This window comes from Cupressus sempervirens, chromosome 6 (genome assembly GCF_028749045.1).
Source record: "Cupressus sempervirens isolate cs-2001-9-10 chromosome 6, ASM2874904v1, whole genome shotgun sequence".
Lineage (NCBI taxonomy): Eukaryota > Viridiplantae > Streptophyta > Pinopsida > Cupressales > Cupressaceae > Cupressus > Cupressus sempervirens.
The window spans coordinates 204,975,114-204,997,522 of record NC_143123.1 but is presented as its reverse complement, the minus strand read 5'-3'; the positions used below and the strand labels follow the sequence as shown (position 1 = coordinate 204,997,522).

The 22,409-nt window shown below is 36.7% G+C and overlaps 1 protein-coding gene across 1 annotated transcript in view; it reads right to left on the bottom strand.

The window, feature by feature from the left end:
* Positions 1–21,884, bottom strand: part of MSH4 (MUTS-like protein 4) — a 342,254-nt gene extending 320,370 nt beyond the window's left edge. Inside the window, exons 1-4 of the mRNA XM_089789754.1 lie at positions 21,725–21,884; positions 20,658–20,861; positions 20,524–20,559; positions 20,307–20,419 (exon numbers count right to left, since the gene is read on the bottom strand). Coding sequence (XP_089645880.1) covers positions 20,307–20,419; positions 20,524–20,559; positions 20,658–20,861; positions 21,725–21,784 — 413 coding nt within the window. The 5' untranslated portion in view covers positions 21,785–21,884. The remainder of the gene's footprint in view (positions 1–20,306; positions 20,420–20,523; positions 20,560–20,657; positions 20,862–21,724) is intronic.
* Positions 21,885–22,409: the final 525 nt, after the last annotated feature.

Sequence of the window (22,409 nt, the reverse complement as noted above, 5' to 3'; positions counted from 1 at the left end):
TTGAACTTATATTGCCACATCGTTCCTAGACAGATAGTAACCATCTTGTCTAGGCAGTAACCAGCTAGGAAAGTGTATTTTTGGGCACTTATTGCTGCTATCAAAGCAATTTCAAAGAAGGAAACAATCTGAGTATTCCTCTTTCCAGTGACAGTCATTTTCAGATTTGTGATATGGATATCAAACAAAAGTCTTGTTTACAATCATTTTCAGGTCTAGTTTGTCGAATAAAAGTTTGAATTTCTAGTCATAGTTGGATGCTAAGTTTGTAATGACTTCCAAAAAAAAAAACTTTCAACATATATTATGTTAAACATAACATATTTTATTATTTTAATGACTTCCAACACAAAGGCCCATGAATGAGCAAAAAACACCATCTATTGATTTTTTTAAATAAGTGTTATTTTGAAATTGGAAAACAAAAACCAATCCCCACAATGGATAGGAAATGGCTACATAATCCCTAGGATGATCAACGCCATCTTGAGATGTGTCGATCGTTTTCAAAGTTTCAAGGCGCCTTTCCAATTTTCTTGCTTGGTGTGTACAGCTTGGAAATGTTTCTGGGCATCCCCAAATCCCCCAAATGAGGACGATTTCTAAAACCTGGGGTTAGGGCTTGAAAAGCATCCCCAAGTAGCAGAGCTAATTTTGAACAATTAATTAATTTATTGGTACTAAATTGGCATATAGAAACCGTACTAAGTAATGGTGAAATAATAATAGCAGATCTAGTAACATACGATACTAATTTTGCATCAGAAATGTGTTGTAGACAAACCCAAATGTTGATATCATCCCAGGGAAAGTGTACGACTGGCAAAGGGCTGATTAGAGATGCTAACACCTCTGCTCTGTTGTAGGTGATGGTCGATCTTCTCTAATGCCTCAGTCTGAATTATTTACTTGTCAAATTTGAATCCCCCTTTTGCAAATTCCAGACCCTTGTTGTCATATAGATGTGTGAAAATGACTGCCAAACTCCTAGCTCGTTGAACCAGATCTAATCTGAGTGTGATAAATCTTAGTTTTATTTGTAACCGCTTTCTAATAGTTGAACTATCAAGAATTCCTCCAAATTTTCAATACTTATCACCAAAACCCTGAAATCTAAAGCAACACCTTACCAATGCTAGGTGGATGTCCAGATTGGAAGGAAACAAGAGTTTTTGTCCCTTAGCCTTTCCAAAATGCTAAAATATCCAAACCTTAAAGCTCTCCACAAACCTGTAGGCTGAGATTACAATATCTAGATCCTCAAATGAAAGCCAAAATCATTATTTCAGCTCTAACCTTAATTTTGAATTAGGGTTTGATTTACCCCTTTTATTAATAAAATAACTTTATTTTATTTATGCCTCCTTATGAAAGTCTAACCATAAGGGGGAAATCATCATTATTTTAAGTGTTCCCCTTTTATTATAACATTATATGTTATATTGCCTAGGTGACAAGTCCAAGAAATTATTATAACTTATTATTTTTATAAAATGATTATAATCACTTTATTATTATTTCATTAAAGTCATGACTTGGGAATTATTAATTTATTTATTTATTTATTAAATGAGATTTGGGGCTTAGATTGGGCTTTCAACTGAAGTATTATTATCACTGTTGCTAACTAAACCCTTGCAAGCATATTAGCAGTTCCTCCTAAATTTTAGGAAGTCATCCTAAAGTTTAAGAATCTCACTTGAACACTAGAAACTCCTCCAAAGACCCTTTCTCTACTTCGTGGTCCTTGTGTGATCCTGCTATCAATTGTCAGTTCTCCCTAAAAAGTACAAGATCGTAGAAATAAGGAATTGACTTTGTGTAACCCCAAGTGATCCACCTAACCATCCCATTGGCCTACAAGAACATAGTTAATAGGCCAACCTATCACTCATCTCCTATCACCTAGAAAGAGTACAATATAGTCCTCCCTTCGAGAGATTGCTTGCCCACAAGCAATGCATTGTTGTACCACCAACATCCCAAACAAACCAAATACAGAGCACTAATTTCTCTTGTTGCTCCACTCTGATATAATCACCATGTAGCCTCAAGACCCAAAATAATCAAAGTATAACCCCTAATATATGGGATTTAGGATAGAAAGACCATGTCATCACAATAGAGTATTCATCCATGAATGTAGATCATCCCTGTAATGTAAGGGCAAATGCCTCATGCCAAGGAGTCCACATAAATGGCCACCCTATCTTGCTGCCATAGCTTGGACCAATACCGAAAAAGATACAAACATGGTATCTACCTACTGTCATCCCAAGGTAAAAATCCCATACTCTATCTCTAACCACAAGATAAACCTCTCTAGACTCTCAAACTACTGAATTGTTGTAATGCGCAATGCAAACTCAGGGGATGCTAAATGAACCTAACCAACAAAAACCCTAACCCAACTGGAGTTAAGGCACATGTAGTCTCCAATCAACAAGCTTCTCTAAGGAAACATGTGATACAACCAAAGATAACCCATGCATATTCTCAACACCTGTCATGGGAAACTTCAAAGTGGTTGGCCAACTAGTAGAGTTGTCAAATGAATTACCTGCATCAACAGGAGAGTGCTCAACGACTAAATGATATGAAATAGCATCCTATGCTCAACACTTTAAAGTGAGTGGTAGTTGTTCTAAATATGATGAAGACAAAGTTTGTCTTGTTGAGCTACTAACCTAGCATGTCTCCCCCTATCCAACCAGCCCTCATTACATCTTTGTGACAGCTCTATGCTTGCTGCTCCAAAGTGTTGCAAATCAATTCTATAAGAGAATCAATATGTTGGCATAACTGATGCAGTGATAATAGGAGATGATTGGAGCTGTCATGCTACAAATTTGGTTGCATGATGATCACTTATTTTGCTGTCATTGATGCCAAGTATTGACCTAGTGTTCTTAGCAGTTTTAGAATATGATTGTGATTAATGAGGTGTTGTTGTTAGTATTAGTGGTTGCTATCCTTATGGGAGACTTAGGAGTGTCTCAGCTAGTAAAATGTATGACCGCTACTGTTAATGTGAAAGAATGAGTGAGTTATGATCACTTGAAGGTAAATAGTGAAACTACTAGAACAGTTAGTGACAAACAGTAGAGAATTTATTGTTTTGTCAAATCTATCATGAGTTAAGTGGAACGGTTACACGAGTATGTACCACATGGCTGGTAGATGTTGTGGTTACGATCACCACTCATTCGGACGATTGGTGAGTAGGTGTTGTGAAGATAAATGACATTTATGGATAAATTGTTTATGTTCTTGAGCCTTCAAATGATAGATCAAAGATCGCTGACCAGTATAGATGAAATAGTGAATTTGCTCGAGATGGACACAATCTAGTGATGTGTCTCGAGGATTGTGTGTGATGAGCTGGGATTGAAAGGATCAGCATGTCATAAATATTCTAGGACTTGTTTGGTCAAAACGTGTTTGACTGTTCTTCATGAATTTGAATGTGAAGTTAATTTTGGGAGGACACGGTATAGGAAATTTATTGCATGCATCAAGATGTGTTTTGGCACAAGGTGCAAAAACAATGCATTTTTGAAAGGCAAACGTGTTAGGCAAAGTTTAAGGTGGTGGAATGTTTGAGGTTTCAAAGAATGTTATATATTTGATAAAGGTAAAGAATTGGTGTGTCAATTGTGGTGGAGTTAAAGTGTGAAGGTACGATCAAGCTAGAGGTTACAGTAGAATGAAGTGAGGTATTTGTGGGCAATACATTGGATTTGGTGAAACAAAGAAGGTGCTATTCAGAAGATCATTCTACCTATTATTCCCTAACAGTTGCAGCAATAAAATCCCTTAACCAAGTGGATCCTAACAAGTCCTTTGTTGTAAATCCTTCAGTAGGGTGGCACTTTAATTAGTGTTCTAAGTCCTCTAACAAGGCTACTCTGATAGAGTAAAGCTCCTAACAAGGCTAGAGGTAGACCTCTTGACCGAGTGGCACTGAACAGTGTCTTTGTAAACTCCTAATAGGGTTAAGTACCTAATAGGACATACTTAAGAAGAGTGCACAATTTTTGGGTACTAATTCCCATCATGGTTTTCACCCAAGTTGGGTTTCAAGGAGACCAAAATACCTATGTTATGTGTCGCATTATTTTGTGGATGTGTATGCATATCTAATGCTTTCATTTGTTGTTATTAAGCTTATGCTATGATAAGGGTTTGAGTGGTTGAAAAGTTGCATAATCGGTAGATTACTAATTTGCCCCCTCTCTCATAATTTGATCCCTTAGGACTAACAATTGGCATCAAAGCCAAGGTCCTCTTAGGTGGTGAAGTTTAATAGCTTGAGGTAGAGATCCAAGATGATGCAAAAGAAAGGTCCTAAGTCCACAAGGGAGAAATATCTAGTGTGGTGTAGAAGAATGAAGCACTATCTCAAAGGTACAAGAGAGCAGTATTGATATCATGTTGTTACAAGATGTGTTGTCCCTACAGGAACTCTTACTGCAGATTAGTCAAGGATACAACAAGAGCATACAACTACTATAAAGGCTATTGCAAGTACTCTTTCAGATGCAGAATTCATCAATGTCCAACATCTAGAAACTCCTAATGAAATTTGGGAAAAGTTGAAGATTCTCCATGGTGGTGATTCACATGTGCAGAAAGCAAAGGTGGATAGCCTGAAAGGAAAGTGAGGATGATGGAGAATGAGAGCATTGAGCAGTACAGTCAAAGGATCAAAGATGTGGTTGTACTATCAGAGGAGCTGAAGTAACTCTTGAAGATGTAGTAAGCAAGATTTTGAGGACTTTATTGCCTTGATATGCTATTAGGGTCTCAGCTATTCAAGAATTAAGATCTTTAGGGATAGGATCTGTTATACTTGATGCTTTAATAGGAAAGTTTACTGCATTTGATTTCAGCAATTCTGATAATAGTATGCCTAAGGTTGAAGTTGCATTTAAGTCGTCCTTGACTCTTGCTCCATCAAAGAAAGGAAAGGATGTTGTTAGTTCTTCTAACCTAACATATTACTCTAATGATTATGAATCCATCATGGTTGGACTAAGGGAATAGGAAGAGATGGAGGCACTACTAGCTAGGAGGCTCCCTAGAGGAAATGGTAAGTACAAAGGTAAATTGTCTTTGAAATGTATTTCATGCAAGATCGTTCATATTTCTTCCAGATGTCCTGACAAAGACAGGAATGATAAGACAAGGAAGTCCAAAAAGAAGGACCTGTTATCTAGCTAGGGAAGGTGCCACTAATGAAGAGTCTGGTGGTAGAGATGAAGATGAGACTATGTTTGTTGCAGTCGAGGAGGAACCGTCTACAATTGGTGAGAAGGCACTTGTTTCCAGTATGAACCACATTGGTGACTGGATTATTAATAGTGGTTTCTCTCATCATATAACCAATGACAGAAGCGAGTTCATTAAAATGGAAGATTGTGATGAAGGATCCGTAAGATTCAGTAATGATGCTCCTTGTTTGATTAAAGGTACATGTTTTATTGCATTGAACAACAAAACAAATTGTGATGATGTATATTGGGTTGAAGGTTTGAAATACAATTTGCTAAGTGTTGCATGGTTGAATAAAAAGGGATATGTGTTATAGTTCAAAAAAGGTGTGTGTAGGATTCTTGGAAAATCTAAAGATCTAATTGCTAGCGGTTAACTAAGAAAAGGTAACTTGTTTCTTCTTAACACTACTATTAGAAGTTGTCTAGTTGCTAAGGTTGAAGATAGTTGATTGTGGCATAAAAGGTTTTCTTATGTCAACTCTAATAGTCTAATTAAAGTGAGTAAGATGAAAGTTGTAAGGGGATTGACACATCTAGTTAAAGAAAAAAATGTAATGTGTAAAGATTGTCAATTGGGCAAGTTAAGTAGTTCAAGTTTCATCTATAAGTCACACTCTTCTGGAGATATCTTGGTTTGCTACATTTTGATTGGTGTAGTCCTATGAGAACTAGAAGCTATCATGGTGATAAGTAATTAATGTTCTTTATTGATGACTTCTCTAGAATGATGAAGGTTGTATTTCTCAAGGACAAATCGGAGGCATTTTACATGTTCAAGATATATAAAGCCAAAGTAGAGAAAAAGACCGGTAAGAACATGAAATGTTTGAGATTAGACAAAGGAGATGAGTTGACCTCACATGAGTTCATTGCCTACTGTGAGGATCAAGGAATCAAGAGACAAATGTCTACACCTAGGACACTATAGCTAAACATAATTGCAAAAAGAATAAACAGATCGATTATCGAATGTGGAAGAACCCTAATGATACAGAAAGGTGTAGCTAAGATATTTTGGATAGAAGCAGTCAACAATGTAGTGTACACACTCAACTGGATAAAGGTAAAGAATAGTAGAAACAAGAATCCCTATGAGTTGTGGTATGGTTATTCAACTAATGTGACCTATTTCAAAGTGTTTGGAAGTAGATGTTACATTAAGAAAGATGAGTATATAGGAAATTTTTATCCTAAGTGTGGTGAGGGGATATTCGTAGAATACTTTACAAAGAGAAAAACCTATAAATGTTTGAACAAGAACCAACATGATAATGGAGACTGCAAGTGTAAGAGTTGATAAATTCTCAGAGCAGAATGATGAATCCAACAAGAAGGAACTAGAAGGTTACAAAGGAATTGTATATGTATAACCAATAGAGCAAGTCGTTGCAGATCGACAAGACAATGAAGATGAATCGGTATAAGCAAAAGAAAAAGATCTTGGAATTGAACCAGTATTGCCAAGGCATGTGAAGTTAAATCATTTTGTTTATCAAATCATTTGAGATAGAACTGTTGGTGCGTAAACAAGAAGAAAGGCAAGAGAAAGTACATGTCTACTTTATGAGTTTGAATCTAAAAAAATAACAAGAGCATTAAGATATAATGACTAGGTAAAAGCAATGAAATAAGAACTAGAGCAGATTGAGAAGAACAAGACTTGGATACTTGTTCCCAGACCAATGGATAAGAATGTGGTGGTACTAAGTGGGTTTTCCGAAACAAAATGAATGAATCTAGTGAAGTGGTGAGAAACAAGGTCAAACTTGTTTGCAAAGGTTATGCACAGGATGGACTAGACTATGGTAAAATATTTGCACCTATGGCCAGACCTGAAGGAGTAAGCATTCTACTTGCATATCATGCATACAAGAAGTTCAAGGTGTATCAGATGGATGTCAAGTCTGCATTTCTCAATGGTATCATGGAAGAAACAGTGTACATTGAGCAACTTGAAGGGTTTGCCTCATCAAATGGTAAGGATATGGTATGTAAGTTGAAGAAAGCTTTGTATGGATATGAAAAGGCACCTAGAGCATGGTATGAGAGACTACATTCATATTTGATGAAGATCGGTTTCATCATAACCAATGATGATAGCAATGTGTATCCCACAATTGATAAAGAAGGCAAGCAATTGATTGCAGAAATATTTGTTGATGACATCACTTTTGGAGGAAATGATGAGTTAAGTATTGCTTTTGTAGATGAGATGAAGAAAGAGTTTGAGATGTCCACGATCGGTGAGATCGAGTTCTTCATTGGTTTGCAGGTTTCACAACTTAGAGGTGAGATGTACATCAGTCAATGTAAGTATGTCAAAAAAGTGTTGAAGACATTTGGATTAGACAATTCTAAACCAGTGGGTATACCTATGTTGACTGGTTGCAAGTTGTCTAAGGAAGATGAGTTCAAGGAAGTGGATGAAACATTATACAAGTCCGTGATAGGAAAGTTGCAAGTGTTGTGAAGATAAACAAAGTTTCTAGATAAAACGGTTTGTCTTTTTGAGATTATGATGATAGATCGAAGATTGGTGACTAGTATAGATGAATTACTGATTTAGTCAAGTTGGACATGATGCAGTGATGTGTCTCAAGGATTGTGTGTGATTATCTAGCATTGCAAGGATCGATGCAAGTGTGTCATGAAAATTCTAGGAGTTGTTTGCTCAAAAATTGTTTGATTGTTCTTCATAAATTCGAATGTAAAGTTAGTTTTGGGACAATGTGGTATAGGAAATTCATTGTGTGCATCAAGATGTGTGTTTTGGTGCACGATGTACAATCAATGCATTTAAAATTGAAAGGCAAATGTGTTAGGGCAAGTTTAAGGCGATGGAATGTTTAGGGTTTCACATTATGTTATATATTTGATGAAGGCAAAAATTGGTGCATTGGTCATGGTGCAGTTGAAGTGTGAAGGTGCAATCAAGTCAGAGGTAAGTTTGGAATGAAGTGTTTGTGGGTGCTACATTGGATCTGATCAAGCAAAGGAAATTCTATTCAGCAGATCATTCTACCTATTGTTCTCAAACAATTGCAGCAGTAAAATCCCTTAATTTGGTGGATCCTAACCAATCCTTAATATTGTAAATCCTTTAACATGGTGGAACTTTAATTAGTGTTCTAAGTCCTCTAACAAGTCTACTCTCGAAAGGGTAAAGCTCCTAACAGGAGTAGAGGTATATACCTTGACTGAGTGGCACTTAACAATGTCTTTGTAAACTCCTAATAGGATTAAACTCCTAATAGGGCATACTTAAGAAGAGTGCACAATTTGTGGGTACTAATTCCCACCATGGTTATCACCCAAGTTGGGTTTTCACGAGACAAAAGTATTTGTGTTGTGTTGCATTATTTTGTGGATGTGTATACATGTTTAATGTTTTCATTTGCTATTATTAAGCTTATGCTATAATAAAGGTTTGATTGGTTGAAAAGTTGCATAATTAGTGGATTACTGATTCAGCCCCCCTCTTAGTACTCCAATCCTTTAGGACTAACACAATCAATGATTTACCATACTCAATGCTCTTATTTTGTGTATCCATACTAGAAGCACCTATATCAATCATTTCCATGTGGTCAGCGGCTGCAATGTCATTGATATTTAAGATCTTAACACTGGTGCTAGAATTCAGAAAATTAGGACTGAGTTATTCATCCTTTTCCATGCTTCTCAAAGCCTCAATATCAAGGCCAACAATCATACTCTTAGCTGCCCTGCCTTTGGAAGCATGTGTTAGTACCTTAAGCACAATTTGTTTACCAATGTGCCTAATCTCTAGCTCAATCTTTTTGAAGTTTTGGACATACCTCCCAAGAGACTTCAACCACTGTGCCCCAAGTACTACATGTGTACCTCCACCAATGCTAGCCACAAAATAATCATCTGTGAAGGAATAATTACCCAATGCAATGGATAATTGCGGTATCCTTCTTGTGCAACCTGTTCTAGAACCGTCAAGTAGCATAACAATGAATCCATCAAAAGTTAACTATCAACCCCCATATTGACCACAAAGCTCTCATTGAAACTATGTGTAGCACCACTATCTAACATGTATAATAGTCGATGTTCCTTGACAATTCCTTCCATTATAAATGATTGATAACTAGGAACACCATTTATAGTAGCAATGATACCCCCTGCCACATCATGTGTCACTGCAACCTTGTCATCATGGCAACCAAAATCTGTATTCAGAATATGCTCATCCTCCACACATGAATGTACCTCAACAAGATATGCTTTGCCTTTCCTAAGGTACCTGTGTCCCAATTTCCATGGCTTCTTGCATGTGAAACATAACTTCTCCTTAATTCATTATGGGACTCTTGAACTAACCTAGGAAGTGAAGGTGGTGTACTCTTGGCTTGTGTAGAGGACCTATGCGATGACTCTAAACTCTTGGAGGGCTTCTTATCCTAATGATAAGAAGATAGTAGTAGTGATGTGTCAATTTTGAGTGTAACCTCAATGGACTAATTAAGGGTCTTGGCCTAAATGCTTGGACCAAACTCATAAGTCTTGGCCTAAACGCTCGAACCAAACCTCAGTTTTGTTGGCAGGAATTAAACTTCAATAGCGCTTCAAGAATAAACCCATGTATTGTCGATATTGGTTGCATAATACATCTACGGGTGGTGGTTGTTGTGGCAAGCTAGTCAAACATATTGGCTTAGCCACAAATAGTTTTTCTGAATTAGATGCTCTTATAGAAGGACTACTATTATGTAAGGATTTAGGCATTCAAAAACTAGAAATTGAAGGTGGCTCACAACTTGTTATTAACACCTTTAGATCTGGTAACATTCAGTCACATATATCCAGAAGGGAAAAAATGGAGGATGAATTTGCCAACACGGGGGTGGATGGTTTGTATGTGGAGAAAATTGGAGACTCATAAATGAGATTTCACAATTTAGCTTTCCACCTTTTATACCAAATAATTTTGGATTATCGTCATACATTTATTTCCTATTTATGTAAAATCATTATTCATTTGAACAGGATATCTTAGTTATATAGGTGCATTTGACCTTTTGGTTCTTATATCCCTCCATTTCAGCCCTTTTCAATTACACATTGTACGCTTCAACTTTCAAATATCCTCTTCAGTTGTCATACATTTCCTTTTTAGCCCCTTTCTTATTTGCTTAAACCTTATATTTTCATAATAGGTGACATGTGATTTTATAATCCTTTTAAACTTGTCCTATATCAAACCGACAAACTTCCAAGTCTTGCTTCGATGGGCTACAATTTTTACCCTAACTCCCACTCACTCAACACTACTACCCTATCCTACCCACTCAGCTTTACTCTGTCCTCTCAGCTCCACGTCACCATTTTCCTCACTAGTCTCTCCTTATATTCTTTTCCACATTCTTATATCATGCCCTTTATCTGCCTCTCCCCTTTCTTCATTGGTCCTTTTCATCATACCTAGGCTGCCTCTTAATCTCCACTTTCTCCATCATGATTGGTCACCCCTTTCCTTGACATCATTGTGCATTCTCTCCCAGTTTTCTGCCACATTTAGCTCTTTCTCCTCATGATTATCTTCATTTACATTCCTCAATTTTGTGTCCCCTCTAGAAACATCCTGACTCAATTGAGTTTCTTTATATCTTCCTTCGATCTGCTGATCCATTTCCTCCATGTCTTAACCTTGTTGTATTTTTGTGTTTCTTTACCTTGCTATCATTTACCTTTTAGTGCAACTAACCTAGCTTCTGTGTCAACCTTCTTAGATTAGCCCTGTCATCTGCTCGAATTGAAACCAATGTCCATCTCTTCCATGTCTCTCGAAACCGTCAAATGGCCATTAAGGGTGAGATAAAACCAGAAAGGTGGAATAGGCTTATTAAGAGTTTAAATGACATGGCTAGGTGCTCAATTGAGTTAGTGTTGGGAGAGAAACACTTCATCTATGAGCATACCTATCGCATGGATGGAGATATAGTTAGTGTTTTTATCATTGCACTCTGGAACACGGTCTCTGTAGAGGAGGTCTTCGATGGTCTGGAAAATGTGATATATAGTATCAACAAGGATATGAGAATCCCTTTCCCAAAGGACTTATGATAGTTGCTTTCAGACACCTAGCATACGTGGATAACATACCAAGGAGGCTAGTTCTTGTATTCAAAGCATAGTTACGGGACTCGGACTCGCCTTTGACTAGGAAAGTCAAAATTGAGCTCGGACTCGAACTCGGCCAAGACTTGGCAAGGACTCGAAATTTTGAAAAACCCATGAAATTCAAAGATTTTTTAGGATTTAAAGATCTTTTAATGTATCTTTTAGTCAATTAACATCAAATACACAATAATTGAGATAAATAGAAGCTAATTAACACACATACACAATTTTGCATAGATCACATAAGTATAAAAGCGAATTTCTAAAGGAAAAAAACTGAATAACATAATTAAAGTTAAACATAGTGTTACTATCAAAACGTAGTGTCACTGTCAAATATCTACAATATATGAAATCCATGGAATCAAAAGTTCAAAACATATACCAAAATATCAACTAGAGTGTAGAAGACTAAGGCTCATAGTAGCCTATGCCCTCCTACGAATACTCCTAAGGTAAGTCATGGAAGACTCTAGAGCCATCCTCTCTCCCTATGTTTGAGGCTGAACCTAATGGGGCATCCTCATCCTCATCCACACTCACATAATCTTCACCATCGGACTCGGATCCGTCGCTCCTAGCCTTAGGGTCCTGCACTCATACATAGAGAGAGAGGATGGCTCTCTCCCTATGTTTGAGCCATCCTCTCTCCCTATGTTTGAGGCTAGACCTCATAGGGCAGCCTCATCCTCATCCACACCCACATAATCTTCATCATCAGACTCAGATCCATCACTCCTAGCCTTAGGGTCTTGCACTCGTAATATAAAGTTATAGTGTCACTGTCAAATGTCTACAATATATGAAATCCATGGAATCAAAAGTTCAAAATAGATATCAACATATCAACTAGAGTGTAGAAGACTAAGGCTCATAATAGCTTATGCCCTCCTATGAATATGCCTAAGGTAAGTCATGGAAGACTCTAGAGGCATCCTCTCTCCCTATGTTTGAAGCTGAACCTCATGGGGCATCCTCATCCTCATCCACACCCACATAATCTCCATCATCAGACTCGGATCCATCACTCCTGGCCTTAGGGCCCTACACTTGGTCTTCTTGCGTTGTAACCTCCTCGACTGCCATCACTACTGCCTCTGCCTACCAACCCACCTTATCAACCCACTCCATGTCTTCATCACTGAAGATAGGATCAACAATCTCTGTGTTCCACTCTACATGTGGATCAACAGTCTCGAATACAATCTGTGATATATAGGTGCCCTGGATCTGTCTGTGGAGAAGGTGAAGGTTGTAGTGAACAAACTACAAAGACAAAATCATTCAATTTTTGCAAAACAATGGAAATGCAAGTAAGTTTGTAGAAGCCTCCTCCAAATGCTTCCTTTAGCTCCTCTCAATACTTAAGTGCAAGCTACAAAGTTGCACAAACAATCAACAATCAATCTGGGAGAGCCAACCGTTTTGTTAATTTCTCTCTCAAAACCCCAATACTCTTCTCTAACTCTTTTCTCTCTCAAAACCCCAATACTCTTCTCTAACTCTTTTCTCTCTATCACAAGCATTAGCAAAGGATGGAATGACCTTTTTAGGTAAGATAGATATTATACAAAGCACAAACAATTTACTTAACCCTTTATTTTATTATTTTTTGCACTTTATGAGTCATGTTGCCGAAGAGAGTCTAGAGCTCAGGACTCTACGAGTCAGGAGAGTCCTTGGACTCGACAAGTCCATGGTGACTCTACCAGGACTCTGCCAAGTCCAAGGCCAAAGGCAATCTGCCTCTTTTTTATGGACTCTAGCTCGGACTCGGCGAGTCTTGCTTTGACTCGCAGAGTCCCAAAACTATGATTCAAAGACAATAATGTATTTAATAGTATTTGGGAAGAGATTGAGAGAAACATCCATTTTTGCCTACAATAGATGTGTATTATTCCTTTCAGTGACAAGGTTTGGATCTACAATTATCTCAGAGCCAAACATTATGATGTTGCAACCAGATACAAGAATATGGATATCGATTGCATTCAATTAATACCCCCAAGGATCATTAAGAATAGATGGGCAAGAAAATTCAAGATAGATCCCAAGGCAAAGTGACAATGCTGGAATGGACCTGCTGCATGAAGAGGATAGCTCCGACAATGAGATTATCATCATCAGCCACAAGTGAACTTGATAGTATGGTGAAAATTGTAGTCTTGTATAGAATATGTATATATAGGTTGATGACAGAATTTTAGGTTTATAATAGTAACACAGGTTTATATCATCCGATGTTCTAAAAGATTGTTGATATGTATTATATAGGTTATGATAGATACAATTTCCCTTTAGATTCGGGTCAATAGCAGACAATGTTTTTCTCAATGTCCTTTTGCATACAATCTTTTTGACAGAATATTTGAAGAAGCAGGATTTCTAAAGACTTCATATATCGATTAATAATCTTACTATTATATAATTCTGTGTTATGTGTTTTTTATCTTAATTGGTTGAACAGAACATCAGAAGAAGTTGGTGTTTAATTACTTCATTAATAGATTGATAATATTATTGCATTAGTTTGTGTAATATGTGTTTTGGATGGCATAAATGAGATCCATGAACAAACTTCTACAAATTAAAGAGAACAGGTTTTCACAATCCATAGATAATGTTTGACAATTTTCCGGGTAGATTGTGTAATAGTTTTTTCATCAACATTTGAGATCACACTTCATGATCCATCATCGGGATGATAAAGAGAGCATATGGAGAACAGAAAAAATAAGAGCTGCAGACCCAGCACTAGCTATTAAAAGGGGAAGAGAATGGTAGGTGATCCGAAAACCAAGGGTGGAAAAAATAATAAGAAAAAAGAGCTAGGAGTTATTAAAAAAAAAGAGATGAATAAAGGATTAGACAATTGAAAATATTGTGAATAATAATATTAAGACAAAAAAATAAATGCAATATGATGTGTGTGTATGTAAAAGAAAAGCAATAAAACAAAGAGATGCATAACTAATAACTAGAATTTCTAATAAATTTGCCTAAATGCTTAAGCATGCAGACATGAACAATGGATCATAGAGTGTGATCCAAAACGTTGATAAAAAACTATTACACAATCTACCCAGAGAATGGTCAAACAAACTTCTACAAAGCTGGTAACAAGTGGAATGACAGCCTACATATCATGGTAGAGTTTTAAATTTGTGATAATAATACATAACAATTCACAATCAAAGAACAGTCATAGAGTATCCATCCCCCATCAAATTCATTTGACCTGGATATACACATTATCTAAGAACCTATTACACAAGAAGTACCTTGACACATAATACCTAACTACATGAACAATTGTAACAATTTTGTAACGGAACATCTAACCACAACATGATAAATTGGTTAATATGAGCTAAGAACCTTGTCTTGATGATCTCAAACAATTCTATTTACAAGGATATAATTAATATGATTAGAAGCTTAGTCAATAGTGGAGCTTGGCCCCAGTCTCCATCATAGTTGTCAGCCTATTTATCTCCAATGTTTTTAATGGGTTGTTATCAAAACCCCTACCCCTCTTTATAGTTTTGCAACCCAGAAGTTTTAACATTGTATGTATGGTTTTTAATCTCTTGGAACCAATATAACTATGGCAAATTAAAATGTGCTTTTTCTTATATTGATGGAATATATCTAATTTATGGCTACAAGGTTTTAGTGGATGGCAGCAATATCTTCACAGGTATAAGGGATTTGAAGCAAAGAAGGTATGGCTTTAACTTAGTAAAACACTAGCACTTAATAGGTTTGAATCAAAGAACCAAAATTCGGAACCAGCAAGGCCTACTCGAATCTTGAGTCGCCTATGAACTGCCTATGAATCCGCTACGAATCGGCAAAGTGAAAAAACCCTTGAAATTTAAAGATTTTAATGATTTAAAACTTATTTCATGCACCCTTTATTGATTATAACTTAAACACGCTATAACATCATCAAATAGAAGCTAAAGCCTAACATACATAAACAAGGAACATAAACAATAAATCCATCACATACGTAAAAACAATTGGTGATTTATTGCCAACTTGATGATTTTTGGGGCCGACTTTGCCAATTTTTGGTGATTTTTGCATCAAAAATCGGCAATCCGGTTTAAGGAGTCAACAAAAATCGCCCATGCTTCCTCGGATCGCTCAATCGCCCGAATCACAGCGATTCTCGTTACTCTGGTTTGAATCAATTTTGTTTTAAATAAACTCATTATGCTAATGCAAATTAATAAATTTTGGGGAATTTCTGGAGCCTTCTTGTTGGTAGTGGTTTTTGCAAGTCAAGCTTTGGGACTCCAGTTTGTACACAAGAAAGGGATTAAAACGGAAGTTTAAAGAAATCTATATCATTTTAAGTCTTTCTTGTAAATTTAACCTTATTATAAAGGCTAAGAATTTTAATTAGAAATTGGAAAAATATGAGGCTTAGATTTTGAATGTGAGGACATTTGTCATGACTTAGAGCATTTGCAATTTAAAGCAAGATTAGTATTTTATTTTCCTTTACTTTTTTGGACTAATAGTCTCGAGCAAGACTGGAGATTTTCTTCTCCACTTTTTCATAAGTACGCACAATGAACGGAGTTGTGCTTATTTTCTTTATTTTAATAAAATCAACTAGGTACAACCCATTACCAAGTTATATATATACATACATATATTTAAAATATAAATTAATTAAGGAAAAAATTTAGATATTATGTTGCCCGGGGAGCTCAAATCAAGGCTCACGTTCACTCGCTCCAAGTGGAGGATCAAGCTTCCAAAGAATTTTTTCAGGTTCTCAGAGCTTGTCATCCCTTAAAATTGGGATCAAAAGAATCAAAGAAGGCCAAAATATTCTCTCTTATCTTCTTGAGATTCTTCAAGCTTTTGTCTAGCATTATGAGGTGTTCAGAGCACAAGAATGCTCTTCTGCTAGGGACCAAGCTTTAAAGGATTGCATTGTTGTTGTTTCTAACATGCTTTCTGTAGAGCAACAAACTTTCTATGATCATATGCTTACCCTTGGTGACTTTAACGAAGTTGTCCTTTCCATAGTGGATGACAAGGCCCCAAGGTGTGATGGCTTTCCTTGTGGATTTTACAAAGCCTTTTGGGATTGCATTGAACGTGACCTTCATAAGGTCTATTTGGAAGCCTTGCATTCCCATCTCTAGGATATATCATTAACAAAGGCAATATCAAATTCATCCCTAAAACAAGAGATCATGAAGAGATTTGCAATTAGAGGCCTCTTACCTTACTCAATGTATCCTACAAGATCACTGCTAAGGCTTTAGCTCTCAAAATTCATCACCTCCTGCCTCTAATTGTGCAGTCAGAACAAACCTATTGTATCAAGTCTAGGTACACCCTAGACACCATCATTGTTGTCTAGGAAGGGATGGAGTGGGCCAAAAAGTCCAAGCAGCTTGTAATCTTTCTCAAGAATGATTTTGCCAAGCTTACAACCACAATGAATGGCCCTTTATTATTGTAATGCTTCAAGCTTTAGGTTCAGCCCCAGATTTCTTCAATCTGTGCAGATGCTTTTCGGAGATGCCTCTGCTTGCATCACTATCAATGGCCGACAATTCGGGACATTTGGTCTCTTTAGGTCCATCTGCTAGGGTTTTCCCTTGGCTCCTGCTCTTTACGTGCTTGTTGTTGAAGGGTTTGGATATTTATTGGCTAATGTTATTTCTTTTGGCCTTGTCAAAGGAATTTCCCTACCGAAATCACCTGCTTAGCTTGTCAATGGGCACTTTGTCAATGATTCTTTTCTCACTCTTTTGAGGATGAGTATAATGTAAACAATGCTTTTCAGTGTCTTGTCTTACTTCTAGTTCGGCCTTTCAATGGCACAAGACTCTTTGTTACTGGCAAAGTTTCCTTCCCATGTCACCATGGCTCTTATAGTATGGCTGGAAATAGATTCAACACAATGAGATTTCCCGCTTTTTAGGCATTCCTTTTACCTTTCAAGCATTAGCTATGGATCTATAGAATGCAATTATTGTCCAAATTGAGAAGATATTAGCATACTTGATCATTAAGCCTCTTTCTCGTGGGTAAATTCCAGATTTTTTCTAAGGTACTAGCTGCCACCCACATTTATTATTCTTCCAGTTGGACTCCTTCCAAAGCCTCTTATATGAAGCTTGAGAAGCTCCTTGGGCCTTTGGGGCTAATCAACATGGGTTTCACAAAGTCTCCTAGGAATTCTATTGTCTTCCCAAGGAATATGGAGGTCTTGGCCTTCTTTCTACCAATGAGAAGGATTTAGCTTTGTGTGCTAAATGGGTGATTTGTGCCTTAATTGGAGATGAGGCCTAGAAAGTTCTTCTCAAGCATTGTATTTCCTCAATTTTTCCTACCAACAGACAAGCCTAGAAGGGGATTGGTTTTCAAATTCTTCTCATTATGCAAGATCTTGATCAGATCCAAGGCACAGTTGTGGCCAAGAGCATTTAGAAAGCTTAGGAGGCTATTAAGTTGTGGCTTTGATGAGCTGGCAATGGGTTCTATGATTGGCTTTCAATGAACCAACACAATCTTTGGTGGTCTCCCCTCTTTTTTGTGCAAGGGGTTTCGCTTGCTAAAGCTCATGGAGTCAGTGCTTTGCACTTTCATAAAAGCAGCATCAAGATGCCCATGGATTTATTTTCTAGAGCCACTATGAGTCTTAGAACTTGGGTAGATTTGTAGGTCCTATTTCTTTTGTCTCATCTAGATTGGCAAACTTAAGACTTGCTAGTTTCTGCACTTCCTCCTCACATGCTTCACAAGTTGGGCATTCAACCTGTTAAGTCGTGGTGGAAAGATTGGAAATGGTATTCTTGTACTCCTCTTTCCAATTACAAGCCCAAGATGGGGTATCTTTGGTTGGTGCCACATTTGCCTATGGTCGTCATTCTCAACTAGCGTTGGCACTTGCAGTCTTCCCAAAAATCCTGAAAACTTTGGGTTCTTACTATTTGGTTTGTCATTATTGAGCCAAAGATTGCACACATTGCTTGGTGTATGCTTTTCTAGGGCTTGCCCTTGGGTTCTCAACTCAAGCACATGGGAGTCCCAAATCCCAGATGTCCTTTTTGTAGACACCCAAAAACCTTTCTTCATATCTTTTGGTTTTGTTGGCAAACTCAACAATATTAAAGATGGATTCATGATTTTTTAGGCCTTTTAGACATGAACCCTTTTTTTGGCACATGGTTCTGTTGGGTGATTCAACTAGAATCCCCTTCAAGTTCTTCTAGATATGGCATGCTTTCAGGATGGAGATTCAATTCACTCTTTGGAAGGATAGAATGGTTGTTCTTTTCACTCGTAGCTTTCTGGACATAAATTCTTCGTATATTAATGCTTGCATATGCAATAATGTGATTATGCAGATACAGGTCCAAGCCAACAAGGTGGGGCTCGAGGTGGCCCACCTCCAAGAGCTTCTCTAGCATTGGGGTAATGCCCCATGTACAATTGTCAAAGTGTCATTGGACTTTACTTCTGTTGACCGCACTCCGCCCTGTGGACGTCGTCGTGGTCATAGTTCCTCTAACCACCACTCTCAGACCCTGAGGCCTCAAGCATCCCTATGCTCCTCTAGTGGTGATGATGATGGTTGGCGGCATCATTTAGCTTCCCTGCTGCACTATGGCTCTAATTGGTCCACTGTTGCTTTGGCTCTTCTTGCTGTTGCTTCCACTGCTTGGCCTGCCCCTGGTGGTGACTCTTTGTGGCATGTTGCTAGCTCTTTCAAATGGCTGCCTCACCTAGACTTGGCCATTTCACCTCCTAGGACTGAGAAGGAAAATGATAAAGATGATGGTGGGTGGTCTATCCCTTACCCAACCATAGACCCCAAAATAGGATGGGGAAAGGATGATCAAAATGACCCACCTTCCTCAGTTAGTACTACTTTGGCTGCTTTGAGGTGGTTATATGTTTTTTTTGATGAACAGTTGTTATTGTCTTCTGGTCGTAGGTCATGTGACTCTTGCGAGATGATCCTATATCCCCTTGCTTTTTTTGGCGAATATATACTTTAATATTATCAATTAATAGTGAAGGCCTTATTAAACAAAAAAGTATATAAATTAATTTTAAACAAAGAGAAAAGAATTAGAATCCTTCATTTAATTTGATGTCCTTACTTTTCATTCTACCATCAAAAAGTTGTCATTTCAAAATATATGACATCTCCTTGTTAGTTTTTTCCTTAGTCAGATTTCAAACATTTGTCTATGCATCCTTGGTCTACTAGTAATATCAAAGGATTTTGAATAAATCCACTTGAAATCTTGTGAAGTGCAAGTATTGACATCATAATCTCTGAGGCAGGTATCATGCCCAAAACAATTTTGACATGATAGATACTCTTTAATCCTTATCCAATAATCAGTAACTCATTCTTCCATATAAAAGTTACTAAAACAATTCTGTAAATTTTATTTTAAAAAATTATTGGAGAAAAAAAACAAAGAAAAAATTGTATATGAGAGATTGCATCAAAGACTTGTATGGACATATTGTATCCCCTTGGTATGATATGTCTTTAGTTTGCTGTTTAGCCGTTTCCAATCGTCGGGCTGAGATAAGGACAACCGCTAAAATGGGATAAAGCGGCCATATGAACCAAAAGAACGTCTTAACGAAACTAGAAGTAAACATATCTGGTCAGAGCTTGCTCTGAACCACGATTATACACGATTTGACAGGATTAATGACAATTTAACAACGAGAATTTAGGGGGAAATAAGGGGGTGAGAGTAAAAATGGTGAAACCCAGCGATTCGCGATTAATCGTTATTCTTTCTAATTTTTCGCATATATTAACAATGTTAACCTGTGAAAACGAAATAATAAACTGCGTCTTTTACGTTAACATACCATTTAATAACGGCAGCTGCTGCTGCAAGGCCAAGGTAGTATTGTTTGTAATAAGTATCCAAAATCAATGCAGAAGACTCCTTCACAGCTAGGTTCTTCACCATCATAGCTCCCTGCGAACACTAAGTTTCTTAGATTAAAGATGTAATGCATTCTAAGTTGCATTCAATTACTAAATAACATTTAAATGTTTTTCAGCCCTAAATTAAGCATATACCTTTGTGTCATCGAAGCAACCTCGCGCTACTATTACCTGCAACAACCGTAGATTAAAACATACAGTTAGAATTGGAAAGTTTGTTTTTAAAATGTATTTCAATTAATATTTTAGCTTAAATTCTCGTCCATTGCCTTGTTAGTCAGACTGTAAGTGCTATCGACAAGAGCAGACACTCCAGCCATCCCATCCGGAGCCATCTTGATTTGAGGAACAATTATATCTGTCGGGTCATAATAATGCAGCAGTGTTTTCGTATTCTGATACGAATGGCTTGTTTCGATGAACTGTGAAACATGAAGTTTGGCGGTCCTCATATCAAACGCTGCTAAACCGACCTGCATTAACTTAATAAAATTAAAATGTCTCGTTTCCATACATTATAAAGTTCATTTATTCTCAGACAGCACTGAGCTTCAATTAGGCTAAAAGATTTAATCGGATACAACGATTAAAATAAGGCTAAATACCGGATGAATTTTCGGAAAATGAGACAATTATAAATTGTATTAACGATTGTTGTTTGTTAAGCTTTCAAAGACATGGTAAAAGCGGCGAATTTGATGAATTTAAAGACCGAATGAATTTTAGAAAAATGAGACAATTTTAAATTGAATTGACGATTGTTGTTTGTTAAGCGTTCGAAAATATGGTGAATGTAGCGAATTTGAAGATCGAAAAGCTAAAATGTTATAAATAAATCTGCTAAAAGCAAGGCATGAAATCAAACATAACCTTCAAAAGAGCTGCAAGTATGCGCCAAGCCGGCCACATTAAGCTTCAATGACTTTCAAACCATGCATTTAAAAAGTAGCGGACATCTACAGTTGAAAGCTTGAATTGAAAGAGCCTAAAGAAAGAAAATTTTCAACTGCATTTTATTTTTATTTGAAGATTGAAAAGCTAAAATATTATAAATAAATCTGCTACAAGCAAGGCATGGAATCAAACATAACCTTCAAAAGACCTGCAAATATGCGCCAAGCCGGCCGCATTAAGCTTCAATGACTTTCAAACCATGCATTTAAAAAGTAGCGGACATCTACAGTTGAAAGCTTGAATTGAAAGAGTCTAAAGAAAGAAAATTTTCAAATGCATTTTATTTTTATTTGAAAATCCTTCAAATGACAACTCAAAATCCAAAGTATAGATTAAAAATCATGAACTAAACAGGCATTTATCATTGATATGTAATACTGACCTCCTTGGCTCTGTTCTCAATTATTCCTACAATGAAGCTAGAACGATCACCTCCATCCATTTTCACTAAGAATCGAGTTGCAGGGACTGAGAAGCCGCAGCTTCCAATAAACTAATGGAATTATCTGTAATTCCTATGAAACCAAGAGGAAAAGTACGTTGTGCAAGCAATTGCTGAACACTACTTTTCAATGATAACAATTTACGGCTAGAATTTAAATGTATTTTGTCGTTCTCGAAGATTGTTTTTTATATATAAATATTTTTTTTTATAATAATTAAAATGTTTTATATTTTTATAATTTTTAAAATAATTTATTATTTTATTTTGTTTTGATAAGCAAGAGGCTGAGGTTATTGATTAATTTGAAAAATAATGCAATTCAATTCAAGGGGCACTGAGAGGACAAATTGGATAATAGTCCTTAAGTTTAGCCTCAATAAATACATTACAATCTATCTAAAGTTTATTTGAAATCCTCTTAGGTTATTAGAAAACCTTAGCCTCTTCATCTTGCAATCATTACCTTTGTTGTACTTTGGCACTAATTTAGTCTGAAAAACAATAGCACAACCACTAGAGTACTCTATGTTGATTGTTGGCGGTTAGTGAAAAATAATTCAGAAAAAGTTATTGAAAATGAAGAGCCAATTTAGTGATATAGAACAAAGATGCCAAAATATGA